Genomic DNA, 25,535 nt, shown 5'->3' with positions numbered 1-25,535 from the left:
AACTCACACACCCACTTACAAACTCACAAGCATGTTACTTAATCGCTTCCAGTTATCCATGTGGCACAGAGTAAGGAGCTGATCCTTACACCTTGGGTTCGAATCCACAGCAAGACTTGGAGACCAGTCCTTAGACTGAGACATTTGAACCAAGGTTCCATGTCGTAGAAGGTGTTGGGATGATAAATGATCCCCTATTGCTCAATGGCCGTAAGTGTCAATCATAAGGAGACACCATAATTTTAGCCGTCCACCAACAAATTATGGTGTCTCCTTATGAGTGAAAAATGTTCTCAAGTGACAAAAAAAAAAAAATCACCCCCCTCGGCTCCAACGTCATTGAGAGAAGATGAATAAAACTTTCATAAATACAGAGTAACTTGTGGATGAGAGCACAAGCGGGGACAGGATCAATAGAAAAAGGTCTCTACCAGACTCCTCTGTATCATGTACAGGAGTATATATAAAGTTAATATGAAGGGCTACCTGGAAGACTAGATCAATCTTTTTGACGTCCATTCCCATGAACTTGGCCTGGACCTCAAACACCCCGGGATCAGCTGTTTCTTTGATCTCGAACTGCACATTCTTGAACCTACAAAATAAGATTCAGTTTGCTTCATATTATCAGATTAATATTGATAACTTGATTAAAGTCTGCACTTCTTAATTAAAATGTAATTTATCTCTGCATTTCTTACTAATTAGTTATGATGCAATTAACCTCTTGCATTGCTGATTAGTTATGATTTAATTAACCTCTTGCCTTACTAATAAGTTATGATTTAATTAACCTCTCACCTTACTGATTAGTTATAATTTAATTAACTTCTGCATGACTTACTGATTAGTTGGCAGGGTTCCTATTTCTAAGATGACTCCTTTCTCGTGAAGCCTAGCTGCACTATATTTCAGAGATTCATAATGTACCTTCTTCTCCCCATCCCCTCTTCTGAATAATCCCTTTGACTTTCTATTGCTGAAGAACATTAGTTGTCACATTATAGGAGTAATCTATCAATCAATACCTGAGCTAACAGTTTTATAAACCAGGCCCCCAAATCATAAAGTGAGAACAGACTTGAGTCAAAATTTCAAATTGATATAACTTTTGAAATAATTTCAATAATAAAATAAAATTTTCAACATATGTTTGAATTGAAGTATTTTGCACAGTTGCAAACTTTTAAGATAATACATCAATTGGAATTGACGATATCAAAATTTTGACTAAATGATATTTTCTTACTTTGCCCTTTGTTGCAGATTTTCAATACATTTCTGGACGTAGCGATTATAGTAGTCGATCTGGGATTCATAAAAGGCCCGCTTGGCCTGTAAGCTCCTTACGGTTTCTCGAACTCTCATCAACTCGTGTTTACGACTGTTCCTGTACCGTCTTTGGTTTCGGATGTCCTGTTAAACATTCAACCCATGTAAAATATAATTAGTATGCAAGAATAAATCTTACAGAAGATTCAAATTTTGCACTGTAAACATTAGGTTATTGAAATTGCTACAATTATATATTGCTAAAAATTTATTCTGCATTAGAGAATACTGTCATCTTTTAAACACTGTAAATATATATCATAATTCTTCATCATAGGTGTAAATTTTTTTTTCTATTTTTGAACCTGTGTGTTTTATCAAGTTTTACTTCTTTTCCTTAAACTCTACTTGACACTTCCCTGTGCAGTCACATCAACCATTTCCTGGTAACCATAACCTGGCCTTACTATAAACCTATAGTTACATGATACTTACCTGTGCTATCATGTTCACCATATCTTGGTAGCCATTCTTCCTGGTTACCATCTCATTCAGCTCCAAGTTTTGTAAGTTTTTCTTGATTTTTGTTTTCATTATCCCAAGAGGCAGCCTAGGAGGTAAGACACAATACAGGAGTGGCTGGATTGTGAATCATTTAATTGATTAAGGTAAGATAAAGTTTGTTGTCAGTAAGATAATTACCTGTATACTAAACATTGTAACAAAAATGTATCATCTATTATTTCAATTAAGACTGAAAAATAAAGGTAAACTACTATTTAAACTAGAACTGTCCAATAGGGACAAATACCCCCCGCTGGGTTTTTCAGAGAAGGTGCCAATTCAAAAATACTTTATGGATCTAGAGGTGTTCACAATTTACTTACAAAAATTTGCAGTGAAATATAATTGCTCATCATGTTTCTTAATGAATGAAACAAAGGTGCAACCAGATGAAACATCAATACTAATACATTGTAATTCCATTGTAACAATTTTTTTTATTTTTTCATTTTATTTTTTTTTATTTCTGCATTAAAAAAATATATTGCAATTATGTGTTATGTCACTCTGCAAACTGATTGTTAAAAAAAACCCATTATACAAAATCAAATTAATCTTGATATATCAATTTGAAATGCATTTTGAAAATAAAGAGCTGGTCATCCAGTAATGAAGTGCTTTGACAGAGAATAAATTACAATTAAGAAAATAAGAGAAGAGAGATCTTTAAGTCTTGTGCCTTATTCCCTGGAGATTAGATAACACACACACGCTTGATAAGAGATATGCCTTAACAACTTCCAACACCAAACTCATTAATTTATCTTTAACTGGATGCATGTCGTCATTATTCCCAAAAGACAAATGAAATTACATTATCTTCTGTGCAATGTAAAAACTGTTTTTAACACTTGATGATGTTTCTTTTTTTTAAGTTTTTATGAGTAGTTTTAAGCTGTAGTATTTTTGAACAGGTATTCTAGATTCTATATCTCAAACCTTATACATGAGCCCAAAATGAACTAGTCAATTAAAATAAAAAATAAAACCTGTAAAATGCAAAAAAATTAACAAAAAGAGTTGAAAATTCCAGGTGCACACCTTCATATGGTGAATAATAAGTGTACAAATTTTCAGATTAATCCTTGCAATAGTTTCTGAGAAACGGTCCGGACAAAACCACAAAATAAAAATGAAAAAACACCTGTAAAATTCAAAATAATAATCGAATCAAGATGAAAATATCAGGTGCACAACTTCATATGGTGAATAATATGTGTACAAATTTTCAGACAAATCCTTCCAATAGTTTCTGAGTAATGATCCGGACAAAATCTCGTCTACAGACAGACAGACAGACGGACAGACGGACATGGTGATTCCAATATACCCAACCTAAACTTCGTTTGCGGGGGGTATAACTATTATTAAGTAAAGGAAAAAAAACTGGCATTGCTATTTATAAGTTGTAATATTTTATGCAAATTCCTATTTCATTTTTTTCCCCAGGAGGTTTAGTCAAAACATAACAACGACAATCCAGGCCTTAAGATCTCCACAGATATGGTAGTTAATCCAGGTCAAGGCTTGCTATCCTGGGCCGTTTTACTTTGTAATCTGCCCGACCCCTTTTCTTACCTTGTGTCCCCTGACATGCTCTGTTGCCTCATGAGTCCCCCCTCGCTGTCTATTTTAGCTTTCTGATCTCGCTCATCTCTCTTTTTGACAAGCGCCTGATGCATTTCCTCCTACAGAACAATAATAGGTAAAACTAGAGCAAAGCTCGTTGCAAAGCAACGAGTAGGTCTTCCGTCCAGTATTGACCGGAAGTGCCGAAAATGACATAAAAAAAGAAAGCAATGAGCTGAGTCATCTCCAGTGACTTTATAATTTCAATTTTGCATCAAAAGCCTTCAAAATAAGCTATTTTTGGCTACTTCCCCGGAAGTGACGCCGTTAATTTTTATGCTCCCAAAGAATATGTTATCCAAAAACTTGTCAGAACGGCAAAAATACGACTACTTCCGGTTTGGCCGGAAGTCTTGGACGTATTTTGAAGACTCTAGATGAAGCTTGACATTTTGAACAACTTTGCTTCTTTGAGGTATTACAAATTCTCAAAACTTTTTGAGATATTAAGGAAAAATTTTCGGCCCCTCTCAGCCCTTTATTATAGGGGCCAGCCCTTTATCGTTCATATCCTTTTAAAGATCGTCACATTCTCTACAACTTTTGTTCTATATGTCTTAACAAAATATTTGTAGATGAAAAGATATCGAAGAAAAAGTGTTAAAAATTTTAAAATTCTCGATATGCCCTTTTTCGGACCATAGCGAGCATCGGCGTGCAGCACTTCCGGTAAAAATGAAATGCGTATGCCACATCTACAGACACTGCTCTATCATTGCTAAAAAAATCAAGTTTATATCTTAAGCCGTTTTTGTGTTGACCCCCTGAAAATCACTAAATCGCAAAAATCTCAAAACCGGAAGTGACGTCATCAAAACAAAAAATTATATATCAACTTTGTTTGATGCTTTATCAGTCCTGAAAGTTTCATGAAAATCAAGCGAGCCGTTTTTGAGAAATCGTGTACACAAAATCGGTAAGAAAAAAAACAATAAAAATAATAAAAATAGTGGAAAAGAAACCTAAGAATAACAAGAAGGTCTTCCGCTGAAGACGGAAGACCTTAATGAAATATCAACAGTGTATGCAATGATCTCATGCAAATGTCTCTTTTATTTCAGATAAAAAAAAACCTTTACATTTCCCTTCATACATGTATAAGCATGAGAAAATGATACTGAGAGATCGGAATCCTTGGGTTCCCTTTAATTAATGACTGAGAGTAAATCTGTACTGAATCCTTGAGCTCACTTGTACTGATAGACTGAGACTAAATCTGTACTGAATCCTTGAGATCCCTTGTACTGATAGAGACTGACCTGTTCCTCGGTGGCGGGGGTGTCTAGGATCTGTACCAGTGTGTCCCCCGTCTGACAGGCCACCACGTCCACCACCAGACGCTTGGTCCTACAGAGTACATCATTTACATAGATATAATACTGTACAAGAAAAATAATTACTATACTTAGCATCAGAGGCAATAGCAATAAATTTTAAGAATTTTCTTGCTTTCTAAAATGAAGTATTTTCTCTAAGATGACAATTCTCTGACAGAAAATGAGACTTCAGTGTTTATAACATTGTATGATGATCACCTGACAAGGAGTTGTTTGACATCTGCCTGGTCATCCTCTGGAACCTCAAACTTGTTACTGAGAGTCAGTGAAATCTCCGTCTTCCCTAACTGAGTCTGTAACATCTTCCTCATGTCCTCGTCCTCCGGAAGATCCGTACCTACACAACAGACCGGACAATATCATACACAAATATTTACTACAAAGACTCTTATCATAGCACCAAACTAAAACCATAAACCTGACTAGATAATATAGGAAAACCTCACCTTGGTCAATATCCCCCTCCCAGATGTTTAACCTTTGAACACTTACCAAGAAGTTCATCCACAGTGGGAGCTTCTTTGAGATCTTCCAGAAGTTCGTGAATCGGATCCTGAGGATCAGGGGCGATCTGGTCCTCATGTTGAAGAAGAAGCTGCAAGAAAACATGATACGTACAAAGGCAAGGTCTATAAATAACTACAATACACAGTGAAGATATGCAAAACATGATTCACAAAGACTTGCAATCAAACATTTAACATAGTGAACATCTGCTATTCAGGGAAAAGAATCTATCAAATGCCATTGGAATAATTTTTGCTAAATATATTCCTCAATGACTTTTATCAAAGTTAAAAATCAAGGTCAAAACAAGCCTGTGTAAATTCTTATCCAAACTTAACTCATCTCATCACTTGTAAGCTTCACCTAAAGTGTGTAGCTGGATAAAAGAATACTGTAACCTTGAGTCAAAATTTAAGGTCAGAGGTCAGGTTAAGAGTACCTTGTCTCAAGCATAAAATTATAGTCCACTGAAGAGTTTGGCTGACAATACACCCACGGCATTCCTTGAATTAAGGGTGTGCAGTGTTTAAACAGCCTCAGGTCAGATTATACCTAGATCTTGTGTTTTACTTCATGGAGAGAGTGATTTTTTCAAGCTGAGTTTATTCAAATAACATGGGAAACTATCCCACACATAAGTTGGTATTGACTATTCCTAGCCTTACCTGGTGTGTGTCAATGATTTCTTGGACAGAGATGTAAATAGAAGGTTTGGCAATGGTAACTATATCTGAATATTGGTCCACATTGAAGTAGTGCTCAGGTTCTGGGACACTGCACGCTTCTACACAGTATCTCCTAAAAAAGAAAACCAGGATAGAAATATTTACAGCAAAAAAACTTAGTCTGTGCATCTCTACATTTATGTATTTAATGCTATTACATGAAAAAAACTCAATCAAGAACTGTTAAATATGAGGAAAAAACAAGTTAAAAACATGAATAATTATGCTTCAATAAAGACATACTTGAATTTCTCATGAGCTTGTCGGATATAGTCATTCATTGCAGCAAGATAAGAGCTGTCCCCACCAAACTGTAAAAAAAAACACCAAAACATGCAATACCTGTTTAAATTCAAATGAGACTTAAAAAAGATATGAGAATGTTACCTATCTACCTATCCTTACTTTCAATAAAATTTTTTATTTCATTGTTTGAACAAAAAATACTAAATGTGTCTCTCTTTATGTAAATATAAAATTTGAAAATAATTGTAAGTCAATTCTCTAATACTGAGGCATGCCAAGTCACTTTTAGATATATAAGAGCTATCCAGTAAGCATATATATTGCAATTTCCCCAGGAAAATCCAGATTGCTTTGATGCACGATTTACAATTGGGTAATTTATATAAATTATGATTGAGCATACTATATCACCCTAAAGTAAGCAAGCACTTGAAAATAAAATTCTACCGAGGCAAAATCTCTCGTAAGCAGAGAGAATAAAAACTTTCATCTCCACATACATTTCTGCTACTAATTATCAGGGTTTTTTAAATATGTAAAGATAGAACAGTTTCATTATATGTTGAGTGCAATTCTATATTCAGAGGAGTAATATACTTCGAAGAAAAAATAAATGTTGTGCTTAAAGAAAATAAGGAAATGATTTTTCAGATATTATTGCCATGCAATTCAACCTTTAGCATTACAAACTGATGCCTGTGTGGTTAAGTTTTGTTTCCTGTGGCCATGACCAAAGCAAAAAATAGAGAGGGTGAACAAAAACGAGCAAAAATACATACTTCTGAATAATGTTCAAATGATGTCTAAAATTGTCAAAGTTAATGAAACTTGTCAGGATCATTTAGAATTTTGAAATTAAAGGAGTTAATTCTACAAGAAAATTTAGTAGATCGATAACCTTCATATATATACATTTATCCAGCTTCAGACAAATTTGTTGATTACCGATTGGATAAAAGCGAGTCATGTGATGCCCTAAAATTTTCCGTATTACGTCACCGTTTCCGTATTACGTCTCCGTCGAGGCGTAATATGAAAATCGGGCACGCGATTCCGTTCAAAGCGTTGTTATTGTAAATAAAAATGGGGGCTCGGTTTACCTCCCTGATATTTTATGTTGATTGTTATTGCATGGATTAAAACTTAATTTTTTCATAATATGCACAAATATTTTTTTATATTGAAAAAGGTCTTCAGGGTTTTACACAGTCAGTTTGACCTTACGGATTCATACAGGTAGTGAAATGGAAATCCTACAGCTAAAAAGTTTTGGTTTTGTGTAATCTATTTCACCCCCATCCCAGACATGAAATCAAAATTCTCTCATATGGGTCATATTCTGTAAAATTGGGTTTTACATCTTTTTCCCCAGAATCCTACAGCTAAAAAGTTTTAGATTCATTAAGTCTTATCATCACTGTAACATGACTATTGTGTTCAGTATGATTCTTATATTTTTAAAAAAGAGTGATGAAAAAAAGTTTACATCAAATAAATACTTCTTACAATGTTTAATCTGTCAGACAGTGGAATGTATTTAAAAAAAAGCAGAAAAAATTGATAAGAATTAAGTTACATGATCCAGAACTTGATATATGTATTTTTTTCTCAAACATAAACAACATGTAGAGAGAGAGAGTAAAAAAATCCTAATAGGCTGCAGGGAGAGTTATGAAAAGTGAAGACAAATCATAGCAATCTGCCCTGAACACTATATAAAGTAGTTACTTGTTACACTACCCACCCCTTTGTTTGATGCAGCAAACTGCAGGATTTTGGCCACAGAGCCCAGATTTCTTCTTTGGTCATTAGAGAGTTGTTTATCAGCTTCCACATTGATGATGTCAAAAGCATCAGGGGCCACAATGGCAGAGTTGATGTATCGGTAGTACAACAGGTTACCCACAATCTACAAAGAATTGTTCCGTGTTTGCAGTTTTTATTTCACAATAAAAACAAACATTTATATGAAAGTATTCCTCAAATACAATAAACAGACTTTTTTCCTTTTAAAGTAAAATGAATCTACTAAACATGGACCTGATGCATAAGGTACACCCCTTCCCACATCTTCAAATAAACAATAAAAATACTAGAAGGCTGACCTTGAGGACGTCTTTTTCTGCAGCCTCCGGGAACTTCTTCTCCAGAGCTGCCTTTAATACTTTTGCCATGTATCGCATTCCGTACCTGTAAATGTAACGCACTAATCAGAAAAGGGCGAAGTAATGACCATATCACTACATGTACTTCATCATCCAACACAGATCACAAAATACGCTCTGGTATATCATCTTTGTGGGAATACTGTAAGTCGTTTAAATTCCATGGTGTCAAAATTTCATGATTTCTCAAAAAGTACCATTCACTACTGTTTTAATTTCACGCTGAAAGAAATTAATTTAAGTTTCGTAAAAGTATTTAAACATCTTTAAAAACCAATGATAGCATTCACGATTGGTTTAATTTCGTGGGAAAATGATAAATCGCAAACATGGTGAAATTAAAACCATCGTGAATATTTGCCAATCTACAGTATTCTTTATACTTAAACAAAATAATATGAAGCTTACCATACCTGTATGTATTAACCTGCTCAGTACTAATGTAGACACACTTACGGAATTTTATCTAGAGAAGAAGAGATTGCGGTCAGGAATTTATCTGTGACTTCAATCAGTCGTGTGATGGACTCAGACAATAATGCTTTGACTTCTTCGTGTTTTAGAGCCTGCTCTGTAGTTACGTCGTAAGGCAAACCACTGAAATACAAACACTTCAGATACATACACTTCCAGATACAATATGAAACTTTTTTGAAATAAAAATTACATATTCTTATTAGATCTATAAACTATCTTCTCAAATTGTTGTATTTCCATCTTACTATCCATATAGACTTCTTAAGACCTTGACCTTGCCAAATTGATATTGAGTCAAGGTGACAATAACATAATTTTAGCAATCTTAAAAAAAATCTAAAAAAGTACATGTATTAACTGCTGATGTTCCTTGGTAAGTAAGTTATTCCCCATCCCCAAAGAAGTATTTTGAAGATTCCCTTTAACTTTGACCTTGGCCAAATGGCCATTGACAACCAATGTGACAGGCCTTTATAACACAAATTATATGCACTAAATAGTGCATACTTTCCTGCCTTGTATGTTGAGGACATACCTAATTTTGTGTAATTTAATACATGGCTATGCATGTTGAGACATACCCGTTATATGTGGCCTTACCTGGCTCTGCCTGTAGAGACATACCCGTTATATGTGGCCTTACCTGGCTCTGCCTGTAGAGACATACCCGTTATATGTGGCCTTACCTGGCTCTGCCTGTAGAGACATACCCGTTATATGTGGCCTTACCTGGCTTTGCCTGTTGAGACATACCCGTTATATGTGGCCTTACCTGGCTCTGCCTGTTGAGACATACCCGTTATATGTGGCCTTACCTGGCTCTGCCTGTTGAGACATACTTGTTATATGTGGCCTTAACTGGCTCTACCTGTTGAGACATACTCGTTATATGTGGCCTTACCTGGCTTTGCCTGTAGTGGCCTTACCTGGCTTTGCCTGTAGAAGTTTCTGTCTGGTTGATCCAGCTTTTGTACACTTCTACTGGGTTGGTGTTTATCTTCATGTGCTTATCCTCAATCACTTCATTTATCAAAGGGTTCAACATTTCCCTCAAAGAGTTCTGTCCCCTTTGATTTCTGTAAGAATAAAATAATCTTAATGTTGGGGTTCCTTCTTTAAATGTCAATTAAACAAGTCATTAAAATTTTAACAACTATTCAGATAAAAAAAAAATATTAAAACAAATAAGCTTATTCAATTTGATGAATTTGATAAATTAAATTGATAAGTCACTGCAACATTATTTATCTCTTAAAATAATATCCTGCTAAATGTTTTTTAAACACTAAAAAAATTCTTAACACAGCACTAAAATGATAAGTAAAGAAATTTAGTGCTCGTATTTATTACATGTAGTTGCTTAAATGGTTTAAATAATCAGTATGCAATATTTTCAAACTATAATATGTTTTGATACAACCCCTTTAACTTTTTATACACATAATTTTTGAAAGATTAGATAGTTGAATTATAAATATGTACAAAGATTACATTGTTGTGTGTACATTTAATAATAAGTGTAAACTAAGGTTGTACATTCCTAACCCCCCCCCCCCCCCAAGTGTATAATGTTAAATTCCAGTGTGTCTTTCAGTGTGTCACATTTCATATAAATATTGTCTTGTAATGTATGGTACATAAGTTAAGGCTTATAAGGCCATAATAATGCCGTTATTTGCAAAAACAAAACAAAAATTGCAAAACTGGATTGTAGGAATTTCCAAAATCCTTGATGGTAGGATGTCAAAATCATATCTTTTTTTTAACCCTTCTGCATCAGATTTGTCTTGCTTCAGACAGTTGTGTTAATGTGATTGGGATCAATTTTTGTGGTGAATTGTTGTTAAGATAATCTATATATCTTATCATAATTGAAAGTTAGGAACTATAGTACCTTAGGATTCAGAAATCTGTAAGTATCTATATATAACAGAGAAGTTTTATAGTATTGGCTGATAGAAGAATTCAAATATGTGACTATTTCCACCTGGCTGTGTTAGGGGAATAGATCTCAGGTAATCTGCAACAGAACTTGGCACAATACAACCCTGAAATAACTACTGCAGAACATGTATCCTGGTTTACAAGAACCAGAAAATAAATGCCATTTTTACAAGTTTCCATATCATTTTGCTGTCTTGACAAAATAACATGAAAAAAATATTCTACATGCAACTAATTAGTCTAAAATATCTGACCTCTTCCAGGCTTTGTTCATGATTTTGATACTTTACGTGCCAGAAAAATGTCAGAACCAGCACCATTACAAAAACTTTGAATTCGCCATCTCCAAGATGTTTTCTTTTGATCCATATTGGTAAATACTAGAAGCACTGAGCTATTGATAAATTGTGAGTTTGGCATTAATTCAGTTTGCAAGTATCTAAAATCAACTCCAGTTGGAAAAGAGGAAATTCCCAGCTTTCGTAATGGTGCCAGTTCTGTTCTTTTCTTGGTACGTAAAATATCAAAATCCTGAAAAAAGCCAGGAAAATGTCAGATATTTCAGATTAGTACTTAACAAATTATAATTAAGAATGGCAGCTCCAATTAATGTCTAAGTCTTCCATGCATGGATAACTATGCCCCCCTTGAATTTATCTAACAAAACATGTGCATAAAACACACACTGATACCCTACCCCCACGTCAGCAATTCCTCTTGAAACCCTTTAACCCATATATTTCTATGCGACTTCAGCTGTCCAATCCTGTTATGTTTTTACATATCAAAATAATGTTTAAATAAAATTAACCCATGTTTTTTTAAAAGAAACAAGCAAATTCAAAGAATTGTGGTCCCCCACTTTCGGTGTCTTTGTTGGTGAGATGTTATTTTTTATGACATATTGTGTCTAATATGAACATCCTATCATATGTCATTTCATAGAAATTATCATTGAAGTTGATTTTTTTGAAGGATGAAAACCCTTATCCTGACCGTTAAAAAGTTATGGCCAAAGTTAACGTTTTTTAAAAGTAGGTCAACTCCAAGGTCAAGATCAAAGGGTCGAAGATGTTGATGAAATGTTTTTTCACAAGTATTACATATGTGAAGCATGAAAGCCCTAGCCCTTACCGTTCAAAAGTTGTGGTCAAGGTTAAAGTTTTTACATAAGTATGTAAATCTTTAAGGTCAAGGTCAAAGTTGTTGATATCCAATGAAAGGACTTGTCACAATGAATACATATGTGAAATATAAAAGTCCTAGTATCTACCGTTCAAAAGTTGTGACCAAAGTTAAATTTTTTTTAAAAAGTAGTTAAAACTCCAATGTCAAGGTCAAAGGGTAAAAGTTGTAGGTATCCAATGAAAGGTCTTTTCAAAAAGATTACATATGTGAAGTACGAAAGCCCTAGCCCTCACGTTCAAAAGTTATGGTCAAGGTTAAAGATTTTCCATAAGTAAGTAAATCTCCAAGGTCAAGGTCAAAAAGTCAAGGTTGTTGGTATCCAATGAAATGTCTTGCAACAAGGAATACATATGCGAAATATAAAACTCTTAGTATCTACTGTTTAAAAGTTGTGACCAAGGTTAAAGTTTTTAAAAAGTAGTTGAAACTCCAAGGTCAAGGTCAATGGGTAAAAGTTCTTGGTATCCAATGAAAGATCTTTTCATCAGGATTATAAATGTGAAGTATGAAAGCTGTAGTACTTAATGTTCAAAAGTTATAGCCAAGGTTAAAGTTTTTTCATAGATACGAAAATCTCCAAGGTCAAGGTCAAAAGGTCAAGGATGTTGGTATCCAATGAAAGGTCTTTCCACAAACAATATATTTGTGAAATATGAAAGTCCTAGTACCTTCCATTCAAAAGTTATGGCCAAAGTAAAAGTTTGAAATTTCTGTGTAAAAGTGGGTCAAACTCCAAGGTCAAGGTCAAAAGGTCAAGTTTGGTGGTACCCAAAGAAAGGTTTTGTCACAAGGAATACACATGTGAAATATGAAAGTCATAGCTCTACTAAATCAAAAGTTATGGGCAAGGTTAAAGTTTTTGTGACGGATCAAAATAATGTTTAAATAAAATTAACCCATATTTTTTTAAAAGAAAAATTTACTCATTTATATATACACAGTCACTGCATATAACCCTTTAAAGAGAAAGAGAAGTTAAGCTTAAAACTTTACCCGTGCAAAATAAACACCATCATATTTATCAGGAAGATCAGGAGAGTAGCCCAACACTGATGTGATCTATATTAACATGTTGGAAGCAATTTCAAACTGCACTCAAGATAAAAGGAGTGTTACTGGTGTATGATAATTTACCTGTTAAATCCAACAATCATTTTAACAACCAGAGGATTTCCAGTGACAAAATCACTCATTTTGTCTACCTTAGATCTGAAAAAGAAATAAAACATGATGCTAAAAATAGATGACATGAAAAGGGAAATACGCTTCAATTGATTACTACCTAGGTAAAAGAATAATTATATGTCATATACAATGGTTAGCTGCAAAAATTATAATATTTCCGTGAAAAATATCAATTAACAAATTACTAAATATAAATTCTGATAAGGAAAAATAAAGATTTAACAATCATATTATAATTACGTTAAAAATACATGGATAGAATATCACCAAACACAAAGAAAACGAATTTATAGGGCTGCCTCAGAAAAGACAAAGAAAACAATATACTTCATAATCTGTGCTACATTTTTACACAAAATCTCTCACTGAATTTCCTCCCCATCTTTTTTTGTGTTTATAAAAATTCAACATGGCCAGGACAGGCTTGATAAAATCCAAAGGTTCTACAGTGTATATAGATTAAGAAAACGAAAACAACACCAAGAAAAAAATCACACACACACTAATATAGAAAGAGAGAAAATATATCAGAGGTTTAAATCCCAGGCATAAGTTCTTATAGACTTTCTATCATCAGTAAGATAATGGTGAAATGACAGAAGTTGTAATGAAACCATGACTTCTGAACCATAGTGCCTCCAGATTGACTATCAGTGTGTGTCAGCCAGTCTTGTACAAGAGTTCCAATCACACAGGGCACCAGTCATTTTTTACTGTCAGTGTAACTGTTATTGTTCTTTTTATATATTTGTATATATGAAGTTATCAACAAAGTACATGAATTAAAATACTACAAGTACAAATATTGCAAATTAAGTGAAATACGTGAACATGTAACACATCTTATTCCTTAAGGATTTCGCAGGTTTTTGTCCAAGTACTTTCACTGATATTCCTGGGCATCAATTTTTGAGGATTTAGTAATTGTTTTGAGGGTAACTTCATACATACAATTGTCATAACAGAATGTATTTTGTAACATTTTTTACTTTCTTTATGTATGAAAATTATGCTTCAGCAAAATGTTCAAAATTTTGTCAAGTTCAATATTAGGATACTCTTCAATTTATTATTTAAATCTTGTTTATTTCAATGCAGAATATTCTCTGTTTCATTTATTTATTTCACCAAATACCAGATGTATTAAATAACTTCTTTTAAGTATTTTGTTTTGATGTTGAAAATCTATTGTGTGTTGTGTGTGTGTTGGGGGAGGGGGGTTGGGTGGGTGTTGAGCCATTTCTTTATGATAAATCTAAGTGGATTCATCAAACTTTGTTGAACATTGATTTTGTGGATAGACTCAACATGAAAATTAGTGTTCAATAAATAATCATGAAATCCCAGTATATAAATGTCCCGTTTATCATGCAATTAATCAAGCTTTTCTATGTGGACTAGCACATTTGAACTGCTCTGTTTTGATTTCAATCTGAACCTGGTGTTGGCTAATGTGCACTATTGCTGTTCTTCTCTCTTTGAATTAAGATAACATTGGCATGCTAAGCATCAGGACTTAATCAGGAATACTCTGGTGACAAGATATAGCTGAACTAGAGCATGAACAGAAGAAGTGACCACTATCAGAGAATGTTACTTCTATCAAGTCTATATATTGGTCTCAATGCCATGCCTGAAATGTCTGAGAGTAGGAAGACTTCTTTAAAAATTTATAAATTATTTAATAAGGAGTATGTGGCAAAATGAATGATCTAATGTCCTTAATTAATAAATCTCTGTTTACATGTATTATTCATTATGCAACCACGACATTTATTGAACAGCGACAGTATTGTTATTGTTTAAAAATATTTATGAATCCCAAGGAAAGAAATTATGATGAATTAAAGTCTTCAAAATTATGATGAATTAAAGTCTTCAAAATTATGATGAATCAAAGTCTTCAAACTTTCAGCATCCATTAGGAATACAAAATTCAAAAAAATCACTTGATATCTAAGTATATGGTATCCAGAAATCAGTTGACTTGTCTAATGAAGTATGAAAGTAAAACACATCCACAAGGCATGTTGATACTTACATTCGACTGTAGCATTCAAATGAAACATTTACCAAAGATTAAACTTCAGTGTCTAATTGACATACACAAAATACATCAACAAAAAAAAATGAATGACATGCATCTTGCTTGTGTCATGCTATTAGTAAAAAATGAAATTAAATTAAAGGAAATACAAATGAATTTTATGACATCATATAAAATGCATGACATTATTGAATTAATTAGTCTTGAAAGAAAATAGGTGCCTGACATGATCATATAGAACATTTCCTACAAGTTTGATTTCATGTTACTTGCATCATTCTAAAACATTTATGTTGTGATAAAGTGTAATATGTTCAAGACAAAAAAAGAAAGCATTCAAATTCAACAAGACACAATATTTCTGGGTGTTATTTAACCAGTGACTTCTAAATATCACTTTGACCTGACATAAATCCTTGACATTGAAACATTCAGATCAGTTGTTAAATCTCTATAGGCTAGTCTACACAGCATTAAACTGGTCAAGATGAACTTGCATGATGTCCTAATAAAAGACTCATTTCTTATTGTGACATTTAGCTTGACCTTGACCTTTCTGACCCCCCTCCCCCTCCAAAACACTTACTCAATTTCTTCCTCCAGTGCTTTACGGAACAACTTCAGCAACAGGTATTCCTCCCTCTGATTGGCTCCATAATTAAACAGCGAGTAAATCACTGCCTCCATAAACTTGGTCATCTTGGTCTGTGGCATTTCAAAGATGAGTTTTGCGAGGTACAGGGGGTTGGTCTGTAGGAGGTAGAACAGATGTTGGTAGGCCTCCAGGCGGTCGTGACATGCCTTACTCAGCCCCTTCAGTCCTTTAGGCATCTGTATGCTGTCCTCTCGGTGCTTAGAGAGCTTCTTGCCATGGGTAACTACATCCTGTGTATTAGAGTGGTTATTACACAAATATACTATATCTACAAAGTAATCTTATACAAAATAAAGCAAATAAAATAAAGCAAACTATTAAGTAAAAATTGATGGGATTTATTCAATAATTTTAAACATTTACTTTATTCACTGAAGCATTGTGATAAAATCAGTTTTGAAATGTAATTTACTTTAAATTCTCCTACTAACAACAATGTTGTATAATCACCATCTTTCAAATTTATAAATTTTTAAAATCTTCAAAGCTCTAATAAAAAAAACTTAAAACCACAGAGATATAATTTATTGGTAAGGTGACCCCCCTTTTTGATGAGTTTACTAGTAAGGTGACCCTGTTTTTGATGAGTTAACGGGTAAGATGACCCTTTTTTGACTATTTTTGCCTGTAAGGTGACCCTGTTTTTGATGAGTTAATCGGTAAGTTGACCCTGTTTTTGATGAGTTTACCTGTAAGGTAACCCTATTTTTGATGAGTTTACCTGTAAGGTGACCCGATTTTTGATGAGATTACCTGTAAGGTGACCCTGTTTTTGATAAGATTACCTGTAAGGTGACCCTGTTTTTGATGAGTTTACCTGTAAGGTGACCCTATCTTTGATGAGATTACCTGTAAGGTGACCCTATTTTTGATGAGATTACCTGTAAGGTGACCCTATTTTTGATGAGATTACCTGTAAGGTGACCCTGTTTTTGATGAGTTTACCTGTAAGGTGACCCTGTTTTTGATAAGTAGACCGATTTTGATATCCATTTGGTCGAGATCATCTTCCAGTTTTTTAGTTGACTTGATCTCAGCCACCACCTTCTGACGGGTCCTGTGTAATTCTAAAGCAAAGAAGACAATTCTGTTACATATCAATCTTTAGCTCCCACTTTTTCTACTTGTAAATGACAAAGGTCTGAATCACCATTTGTGATTTATTTAAACTGAGGAATGCTGAAAATCAAGCTTCAACAAATCTGAGCTAATTTACATAAAATGATTTTGAGTAAGGACTCTGGGCAACTTCCTTTACAAGTCTGAAAAAAATTGAGTTGGGTTAAAAACTTCACATTATGCAATATCCTCATTCAAAATTATGATGGAGTTCTATAAATTATGCACACTATAAAGTTGTTGGTATTCTTGCAGCCCACTGTAACCCGAGAGAAGTCAGAGTCTTACCGATTTCTTCAGCATAATCAATATCACCGAATTCCAAAAGATGTACAAATCTCTGAACAACAGGTAATGGTGGGTTGGCTTCGTTCACTGAAAAACAAGAGAAAATGACAGTTATTGAGCCAGAAGAACAGTCTGGAGTTATCTACCTTAAAAAAAGAAGTCTGTACATGTATCTGTGACCATTATCCTTAAAAAACATGGTAAAAATCCTATTCAAAGTCCTATATGCTATCAAGTGATTAAAAGTTTTGATCATTACATAGAATTATTTTTGTACAGAGACTGTTCTAAGGAGCTGGGTTCTGGTGATCTGTAGACCCCAGCTCCAGTGACTTACTGAGTGAGATGTAGTCATGTCTGGCCTTGTTGGACCTGAAGTAGGATTGAAGTTTTATAACTGCTGCAACCTAAAATACAAACATCAAATCTATTATTCAATTTATACCTACTAAATTTGTGAATCTTTCAATTCCCTCTACTCCATTTGTTTAAATTTCAATTGTTTGTATAATTCTCAGATTACACAAACAATTGCTTAATAAGAAATCTTATTATTATTTTCAACCCCAAATGCGAGACATTCTATACATTTTTCTCTTGATGTGGTTCCAGGTTAATATCAAAGTCTATGATAAAAACCACACTTACATTGTCATTGAAGAACTTCTTCCTTGCCTGGAATGCCTTTCTAGCTTTCAATCCTCTAAATTGAGCTTGCAGCTGGAAAAAAATAATAAAAGTACAAATATCAGATATACATGTAATACGTAGTGAAGCTTTAATAAATTAGGTGTACCTGACTACTCTTAGGAACATTCCATGGGAGTATAGTACAACTCTTAAGTTGTATGAAAGGCCACCAAGTTTTATTTGAGCGAGAAATATCCTTGAGTTCCGCGACAAACTTTGACTCAAAAATATTTATCATCATGAACCATTTATTTTGCTTTTTTTTTTATGTAGACAATATTTCCTCAGTCGCAAAAATTAATCCTTATGGATTGATTTCAAAATGACCAATTGCGAATAAAAGATGACACGAATAATAGTTGGGTTACAGTAGTCCCCATACTGCGAACAAAAACATTAAATTTCAGTTATTAATTCAAATTTTCGCAGTGATGTTTTGAAGCAAATTTAGGTAATATTGATCAAGTGGTTCTAAAGTACTTAAACTCGTAAGTGCAGAAAGTTCACAGACACCTCTGTTCACTTAGAATTTGCCCAGGTGAGCTATTAATTGTTAACTACAGGTAGTTAATACCTTTATAGCAGCGTCTTCATTATCTCTCATGTATTTTAACCTGTCCTGGTATCTCTTCCTCTGCAGCACCATCTTCCATTTGGACTGAAATGTTATCATCAAACTGACACAATTAATCTAATAAGTTTTTACTAAACATTTACTTGATGCAATCCTTTTTTTCTCCAAGTTCGGATCCTGAATCATTTGTTTCAAATAAGCTGTTCAGTAAAGTGTAACTTATGCCACAAATATTATTTTCTTTTCTTTATCTAAAAATTTCTCCTTTAACAACTATTTTGATGATGTATACCTGAATCTTTAGAATAAGGGGCAGCTGTCTCTTCATGAAGTCCAGCCTTTCTTTATACGTCTTCCTGGCCTGGTAGCCACGGTATGTCGACTGGATTTTAACAACCAGATTTTCGTTTGATTTCAAGAAAAGTTCTCGGTCACGTGCCGCTGTCACATCAGAAATGACTCGCTATAAATCAGCAAAATCAGAGGCTGCTTGAATTATCTACACATTGTTAATGATATGAATGAATGTTACACAATCTTCATAATATGAATTGGGAAAAAAACATGCAGGTATTTCCTTCAGATAACAGTCCTTTAGAGCTTGTCTGTATTTCCTTCATGCTTACAGCACAGTAAAATTTACATCTGTTTCCTTCATGTTTACAGCCCAGTAAAACTTATCTCTATTTCCTACTTGTTTACAGCCCAGTAAAACTTACCTCTACATGTATTTCCTACTTGTTTACAGCCCAGTAAAACTTACCTCTACATGTATTTCCTACTTGTTTACAGCCCAGTAAAATTATCTCTATTTCCTACTTGTTTACAGCCCAGTAAAATTATCTCTATTTCCTACTTGTTTACAGCCCAGTAAAATTATCTCTATTTCCTACTTGTTTTATAGCCCAGTAAAACTTATCTCTATTTCCTACTTGTTTACATCCCAGTAAACCTTACCTCTATTTTCTATTCGTTTACAGCCCAGTAAAACTTACCTCTATTTTCTACTTGTTTACAGCCCAGTAAAACTTACCTTTATTTCCTATCTGTTTACCGGTTTGTGTAGTTACCTGTATTTCTCACTTGTTTACAGCACAGTAAAGCTTACACTGTACATCCTTTGTGTACTTGACTCATAGAGCTTGCCTGTGTTTCCATCTTTTTTACAGCCCTTACCTGTATTTCTTCCTTGTTTACAGGCCTGTATAGCTAACCTGTGTTTCTTCCTTTTTACAGTCCTGTATAGCTTACCTGTATATCTTCCTTGTTGAGTAGCCCATGGTCTTTGACCACACTGTCTGGGCGGGACCATTTGTACTCCTTTGTGTGTGTATTGTAGTAGAACTTGGACCCATCCTTCAGTCTGCTCATCATCCAACCACTTCCACTCTCTCCTGCAAACAAAATCAATCTTAATTTACCACATGTCACAAAAGGTATTGAACAGTAACTAAATACTACAGATTTATCATGACTATAAAAGAGATATCAACTACTGTAAACATGATCAATCATTCTTTTGAAAGCAACTGTTTGACAAAATATTCCCAACCTTTATTCCCTATAACCTTGAACCAAATGGCCTTTACCTCAATTACTCCTCCCTCATATAACCTAGGCTGAAATTCTATCTCCTCTTTTCTAGCATCCTATATTTTTTCATGAAATACCATAACATTCTTCTCCCATTACCCTGAGCCCCCCTCCTCTTTATAAGCTTTCTTGCATTTTCTTTAGATATCAACTAATTCTCCTTTTTTCCTTCTTGTGACCCCTACCCTGCTTGACATGCTACATCCCACCATTTCGAAGTTTAATTTATTTCTTTTCTCCTTCTTACCAAAAACACTTTATTTACTGAAGTAACTTTACTTCTCCCTAGCCTCAATTTATACTTATCTTGACCTTCACCACCTTTAAATACCCTCCCCTATTTACCATGCTATTTTTTCCTCTTTCCCAGCTTTCTCAGGGTTTACTTGACCCTCCCCTATTTACCCTGCTCTTTTTTCTTCTGCCTGGCTTCCTGTAGTTTTTCTAGGTATGTTCCCTTGCAGTCTGGGATGACACTGTGGATGGCCAGCTCCGGGGAAGCCATGCTCTCTAGGAGTTTGTCTCCATCAACTTCATCTACTGCTGTGTTAACATTCTCCACTCCTTCAGATACTGATAAGGAACAGAAAACATCCAAAAATTTAGCTCGATTGATGAAAAGGAAAAGATAGTTACCATGTTCAATACATGCTGACATCTAAAAATATTTGTAAATGACAAGTACATTGAATGCCTTAGATAGAAGCGGAAAAATGGTCTGAAAAGTCTTTTTTTTCCCTTAACATATTCATTTTTTTACATTTAACTCCAAATTGAGCATCTTTGTTGGCATTGTCCACTGAAGTCTGAATTTCTTCTAGCCACAACTCCATCTCTTCATGTTGACTTTTCTGAAATAAGGCAAACAACATTTATAATGAAATAAAATTATAAATCTAAAGGACAAAAAAAAAAAACCAAGGGATTCTCTCCAATAATGGATCAGACCATTGTTACTACATTGACAAGTTTTGCCGAACTTTGGACTGGACTGTTACCTCAGTCTTTTTGTTTTTCTCCCGTACGAGGAGGACGTGATAGCGGTAATCCTGGGCCTCCACCACCTCCTCGAGCTTGGCCTCGGGGCTCTGCAAGGCCTCCAAGGTTATCTTAGGGTCACCCTGTTCTATCACTTGGTTTATGTGTCTCACCGCTTCAATTCCTGTAACAGAACATATTCCATAAGAGCTCATAATGTCCCTTAAATTTTTCTTGTGTCTATACAAAATTCATTTAAATATGCTTTTCAAAATTCCAAAAAATTTCCGTGGCAGAAATAAGCATGATGCTTACGCTGGTGTTCTTCAGTGACTTGCTGGTTGACCTGATCTATACATGAGCAAATCTCAAAGTGGGTCAGTAGGTCACAGGGACTCTAAAAAACAAACATACCTTCAATATTCCTAACATCCCTTACTTCATTTTAATTTCTTTTATCTTTGTGTATTTTTTCATTAACACAAAACCTTTTATCTTTCTGCACACTAAATAATGTAAAAGCAAATACCTGCAATCATATCCCTTTTTTAAATCACTGTAAACTTATTCTTTAGCATAACAAAATGTATAAATATTTATAAATAGAAATTTTAAATGAATGTACGTAATTTAAGACATACAACCACAATAACCTACTAGAGATAACTTACATCGGATTTAGCTCGTTTACTCTCTTGGAGCAGGATTTGGTACCTATCAGCATTGGTCTCATCCAGGTTAGATATACAGGTCTCTGGATTACGGAGAGCTTCGTAGGTCCCCTCTGCATTCCCTATGTCTATAGCTTCATTAATTTTAGCTACCGATGACAGCACTGAAAATCAAAAAGGAATTATATGAAGCTGAGAAAATTTTTATTAATACAGTCCTACTACGGGTCCAGAGGCCATTTAGGCCCATGGAGATATTTGTGATCTGCATTAGTTGATCATAGTTGATTCTATAACTTCTGAAGGAGAAAAACAGTAATTCATTATTGGAAGATTAAATAAAGAAATCATAAGGCATACTTAAGACACTCAATCCCCAAGCCCTATGCCAAAATGTTATGGGGTGGCAGCTTAATTAATGGTCACTGATGAATAAATATGGAAGGTGGAAATTTGTTTTTTCACAGAAAGCTTCAGAAGAAAAGATAATAAACTGAAGACAGTCTCGTCATTGACACCACATTTACACAGAAAAGACAGTATGTATTGCGAATGTAAATAAAACACATAGCATGATCCTTTACTCTTCATTGCCATAGAAATCACCTCTAACAGCTGCAGCAATCTCGTCATAATCTAACTCCGATTGTTTCTCATCACGCATATTGTGAAACTCTTCAAAATAGAGAGCCGAGGCATAGTCGTACACGGGAGGCAGCTGGGCCCCGGGATTCTGGAGGGCCTTCAGTAATTGTTCTGCGTCACAGCTGTCTATAGCCTCGTTAATCAGCTCTACAGCTCGGGCTCCTGTAATTAAACAATACTGGATAAAAACTTAATTAAATAATACTTGATAAAACATTGTTAAAAGATTCTGGTGAATGGCTCAAAATATGAGAGGAATTGCTTCCTCCTTGTGCCAATTTGGAGTTAAAAGACAATCACAAAAAAACATCATGTAATAGTAAAAAATTTTATCTTATAGTATGGAGAGATGGTTTTATTTGATGTACTGATATGAAATACCCTTTGTTAGGAGTATGTAGTGCCTGAGTACATTGTATATACGACTCTACTATGTATATTCTTACTTTGGTATTCTTTATCGGCATCTAGGTTGGCTTGGTTGACCGCCTGCTGTATCTCTTCTTTCTCTAAGGTTACCACTTCATCGCTGTTATTATTCTGACACACAAAAAAAGGATGTCAGGTTTTTTGGGGGTTTGAAATTGTAAATTTGACAAATATTTTAATTTCAAATTCATTTCTAGCCTGGTATTCCTTGCCAAAATAAATTTTCGCTAAGCCTACCTCTTTAAAATCCCTCAATTCCTCTAGGCGCTGTATATAGTAGTCAATGTTGTCGTCCTGTACGGCTTTAATGCCGAGACTCGAGGATTTCAGATTCTGAAGGATGAGATTCCGGTCTCCTTTGACTAGAGCATCCGTCAGTCTCTCTAACCCCACAACAGCTGAAACGAGAGTATCGATCAAATTTTATTATAAGGAACTGTTCTTTTTTAAAAATTCGAAAGAATTGTTAGCAACATATACAAGTGACTCTCGATCTCTCGAAGTTCAAGGGACCGCGAGAAAAGTTCGAGAGATCGAGGGGTTCCAGAGATGAAAAAAAAAAAAAAAAATCCGGAATTTTCAGTTCCGATCGTCGAGTTTCTACTTTTACAGATACCAGAAGTATATGTAAATAATGTCATTGCACGTTTTTAATCATACTTTACAGGTAATTTACTTGATATCAACAACAATGATTGTATTTCGAATAAATAAAATGAATTCCTAAAGATTCAATATTTATTCGTTCCTATTTCATGATTACATGAAACCCGAATAGCAATTTTACTGTCGGTTTGGCTATTCCGTGGCTTGATCTGGTCCTTCACAAGTGTCCACCACATTTTTCTTAATCGTTATTCTCTCCTCGAGAAAAGAATTTCTTGTGTAATATTCCCCATACTGGAATTATGTAGACTCTGTATAATCATAACGAAAATTCATAGTCTATGGGAACTTAATGAAACGAACATCTATAAATTAATTTCAAAAAATTATCGTCTCGGTTTCAATTCAAAATAAATTGTGAATTTTTTTTCTAATTTACCCTGTGAACAATAGCTAAATAATTATAACAACACAAGGACAACCCAGGTGTAGTGTCATCTATGTAAACACCCAAAAAACACCTCCATGCCAGCCCATGGCCTTCACGATTTCCAGGTAAGTCTAGACTGCATCAATTTTACGCTTGATTGGTGTGTATACACGTGCAATCAAAACTTCGAGAGATAGAGAGTAAAATTCAATGAAATATGTGTAACGGGACCCAGGTTTTGGTTCGAGAGATAGAGAACTTCGAGAGATGGAAGTTCGAGAGATCAGGAGTAAATTTGCTTAGTTATATAGAGGAAAAACACGGGACCGGAGGTTCACTTCGAGAGATAGAGAACTTCGAGAGATCGGAGTTCGAGCCATCGAGAGTCACCTGTATGTATACTAATCATCCACTTGTCACTTTTGAAAATCACCAAACTTTGTCAAAAAGCCTTATAAACAATTAATACTGGATAGTTAATGAAAACAAGTCTCAAATGATAGTGGGAAATTTAACATTTTTCAGACTGTTTACATATACATTTGAGTATCAATTTGAGGTCTTCACTTGACAAATCTAAGTTTCTTTGAAGTACATAACTTAACTTTTTACCAATTTTGTGTTCAAAAGGACTCATTTCCCTTTCGAATCCTATATGTTTACACATTCTTTTACCTTTTTTGGAAAAAGCTCTTCAGTGCCATTACTTATACACAAGAAATATAACACCTCCTTGACAGGAACACTGGCCTCAACCTTGTTATCATTAAAATAACAAGGCAAAGACTTGAGGCTGAATTCACTTTGATACTTTTAAGACTGAAATATTGTTTCTGCCATTGAAATTTTTAACTTAGTCTGAGCAAATTTTGTTTGCATTGTCTTATATTACTATAACCTTTGTTAACGTTGTCTTTGACATCTGACTAGTCTAGAGTAGTTTTATTTACATTCTACAGTTATTCTAATTTGATTTGACCTTCTGTTGATTTAGGCTGACTTACAATTGACTTTGTTTTTATTGTCCTGTATTTTTGACATGGGCTGACTTACTATTGACTTTGTTTACATTGTCCTGTATTTCTGACTTGGGCTGACTTACTTTTGACTTTGTTTACATTACCCTGTATTTCTGACTTGGGCTGACTTAATGTTGACTTTGTTTACATTGCCCTGTATTTCTGACTTGGGCTGACTTACTATTGACTTTGATAACATTGCCCTGTATTTCTGACTTGGGCTGACTTACTATTGACTTTGTTTACACTGCCCTGTATTTCTGACTTGGACTGACTTACTATTGATTTTGTTTACATTGCCCTGTATTTCTGACTTGGACTGACTTACTATTGACTTTGTTTACGTTGCCCTGTATTTCTAACTTGGGCTGACTTACTATTGACTTTTAAACATTGCTTTGTATTTCTGACTTGGGCTGACTTACTATTGACTTTGTTAACATTGCTCTGTATTTCTGACTTTGTTTGTTTCCCTGTATTTCTGAATTTGTTTACATTGCCCTGTATTTCTGACTTACTATTGACTTTTTTTACACTGCCCTATATTTTTGA

At 34.4% G+C, this 25,535-nt stretch overlaps 1 protein-coding gene across 5 annotated transcripts in view; it reads right to left on the bottom strand.

Annotated features, from left to right (window-relative positions):
• Window positions 1–25,535, bottom strand: part of LOC134258446 (ras GTPase-activating-like protein IQGAP1) — an 80,393-nt gene that overhangs the window by 1,755 nt on the left and 53,103 nt on the right. For 3 of the 5 annotated variants that reach the window (XM_062741004.1, XM_062741002.1, XM_062741006.1), the window contains 32 exons: window positions 23,166–23,326; window positions 22,946–23,039; window positions 22,461–22,661; window positions 21,855–22,018; window positions 21,499–21,580; window positions 21,204–21,367; window positions 20,966–21,056; window positions 20,611–20,778; window positions 19,864–20,006; window positions 18,905–19,075; window positions 18,613–18,696; window positions 17,997–18,068; window positions 17,686–17,755; window positions 17,349–17,435; window positions 16,887–17,008; window positions 15,873–16,171; window positions 13,189–13,263; window positions 9,849–9,998; window positions 8,902–9,042; window positions 8,386–8,470; window positions 8,025–8,189; window positions 7,060–7,083; window positions 6,278–6,345; window positions 5,975–6,107; window positions 5,295–5,397; window positions 5,001–5,139; window positions 4,725–4,812; window positions 3,415–3,524; window positions 1,768–1,882; window positions 1,250–1,416; window positions 845–979; window positions 487–595 (listed from right to left, as the gene is read on the bottom strand). In XM_062741004.1, the coding sequence (XP_062596988.1) occupies window positions 487–595; window positions 845–979; window positions 1,250–1,416; window positions 1,768–1,882; window positions 3,415–3,524; window positions 4,725–4,812; window positions 5,001–5,139; window positions 5,295–5,397; window positions 5,975–6,107; window positions 6,278–6,345; window positions 7,060–7,083; window positions 8,025–8,189; window positions 8,386–8,470; window positions 8,902–9,042; window positions 9,849–9,998; window positions 13,189–13,263; window positions 15,873–16,171; window positions 16,887–17,008; window positions 17,349–17,435; window positions 17,686–17,755; window positions 17,997–18,068; window positions 18,613–18,696; window positions 18,905–19,075; window positions 19,864–20,006; window positions 20,611–20,778; window positions 20,966–21,056; window positions 21,204–21,367; window positions 21,499–21,580; window positions 21,855–22,018; window positions 22,461–22,518 (3,582 nt within the window). In that variant the 5' untranslated portion in view covers window positions 22,519–22,661; window positions 22,946–23,039; window positions 23,166–23,326. Of the gene's footprint in view, window positions 1–486; window positions 596–844; window positions 980–1,249; window positions 1,417–1,767; window positions 1,883–3,414; window positions 3,525–4,724; window positions 4,813–5,000; window positions 5,140–5,294; window positions 5,398–5,974; window positions 6,108–6,277; window positions 6,346–7,059; window positions 7,084–8,024; window positions 8,190–8,385; window positions 8,471–8,901; window positions 9,043–9,848; window positions 9,999–13,188; window positions 13,264–15,872; window positions 16,172–16,886; window positions 17,009–17,348; window positions 17,436–17,685; window positions 17,756–17,996; window positions 18,069–18,612; window positions 18,697–18,904; window positions 19,076–19,863; window positions 20,007–20,610; window positions 20,779–20,965; window positions 21,057–21,203; window positions 21,368–21,498; window positions 21,581–21,854; window positions 22,019–22,460; window positions 22,662–22,945; window positions 23,040–23,165; window positions 23,327–25,017; window positions 25,046–25,535 lie in introns of those variants that run through there. The other 2 variants (XM_062741005.1, XM_062741003.1) reach the window with 2 other exon arrangements.

The sequence above is a fragment of the Saccostrea cucullata genome, unplaced genomic scaffold, assembly GCF_032062105.1.
Source record: "Saccostrea cucullata isolate Sc308-1 unplaced genomic scaffold, CSIRO_AGI_Scuc_v1 ctg4, whole genome shotgun sequence".
Taxonomy (NCBI): Eukaryota; Metazoa; Mollusca; class Bivalvia; order Ostreida; family Ostreidae; genus Saccostrea; species Saccostrea cuccullata.
Note: the sequence above shows the minus strand (reverse complement) of the source record. Positions and strands in the feature narration are given on the sequence as shown.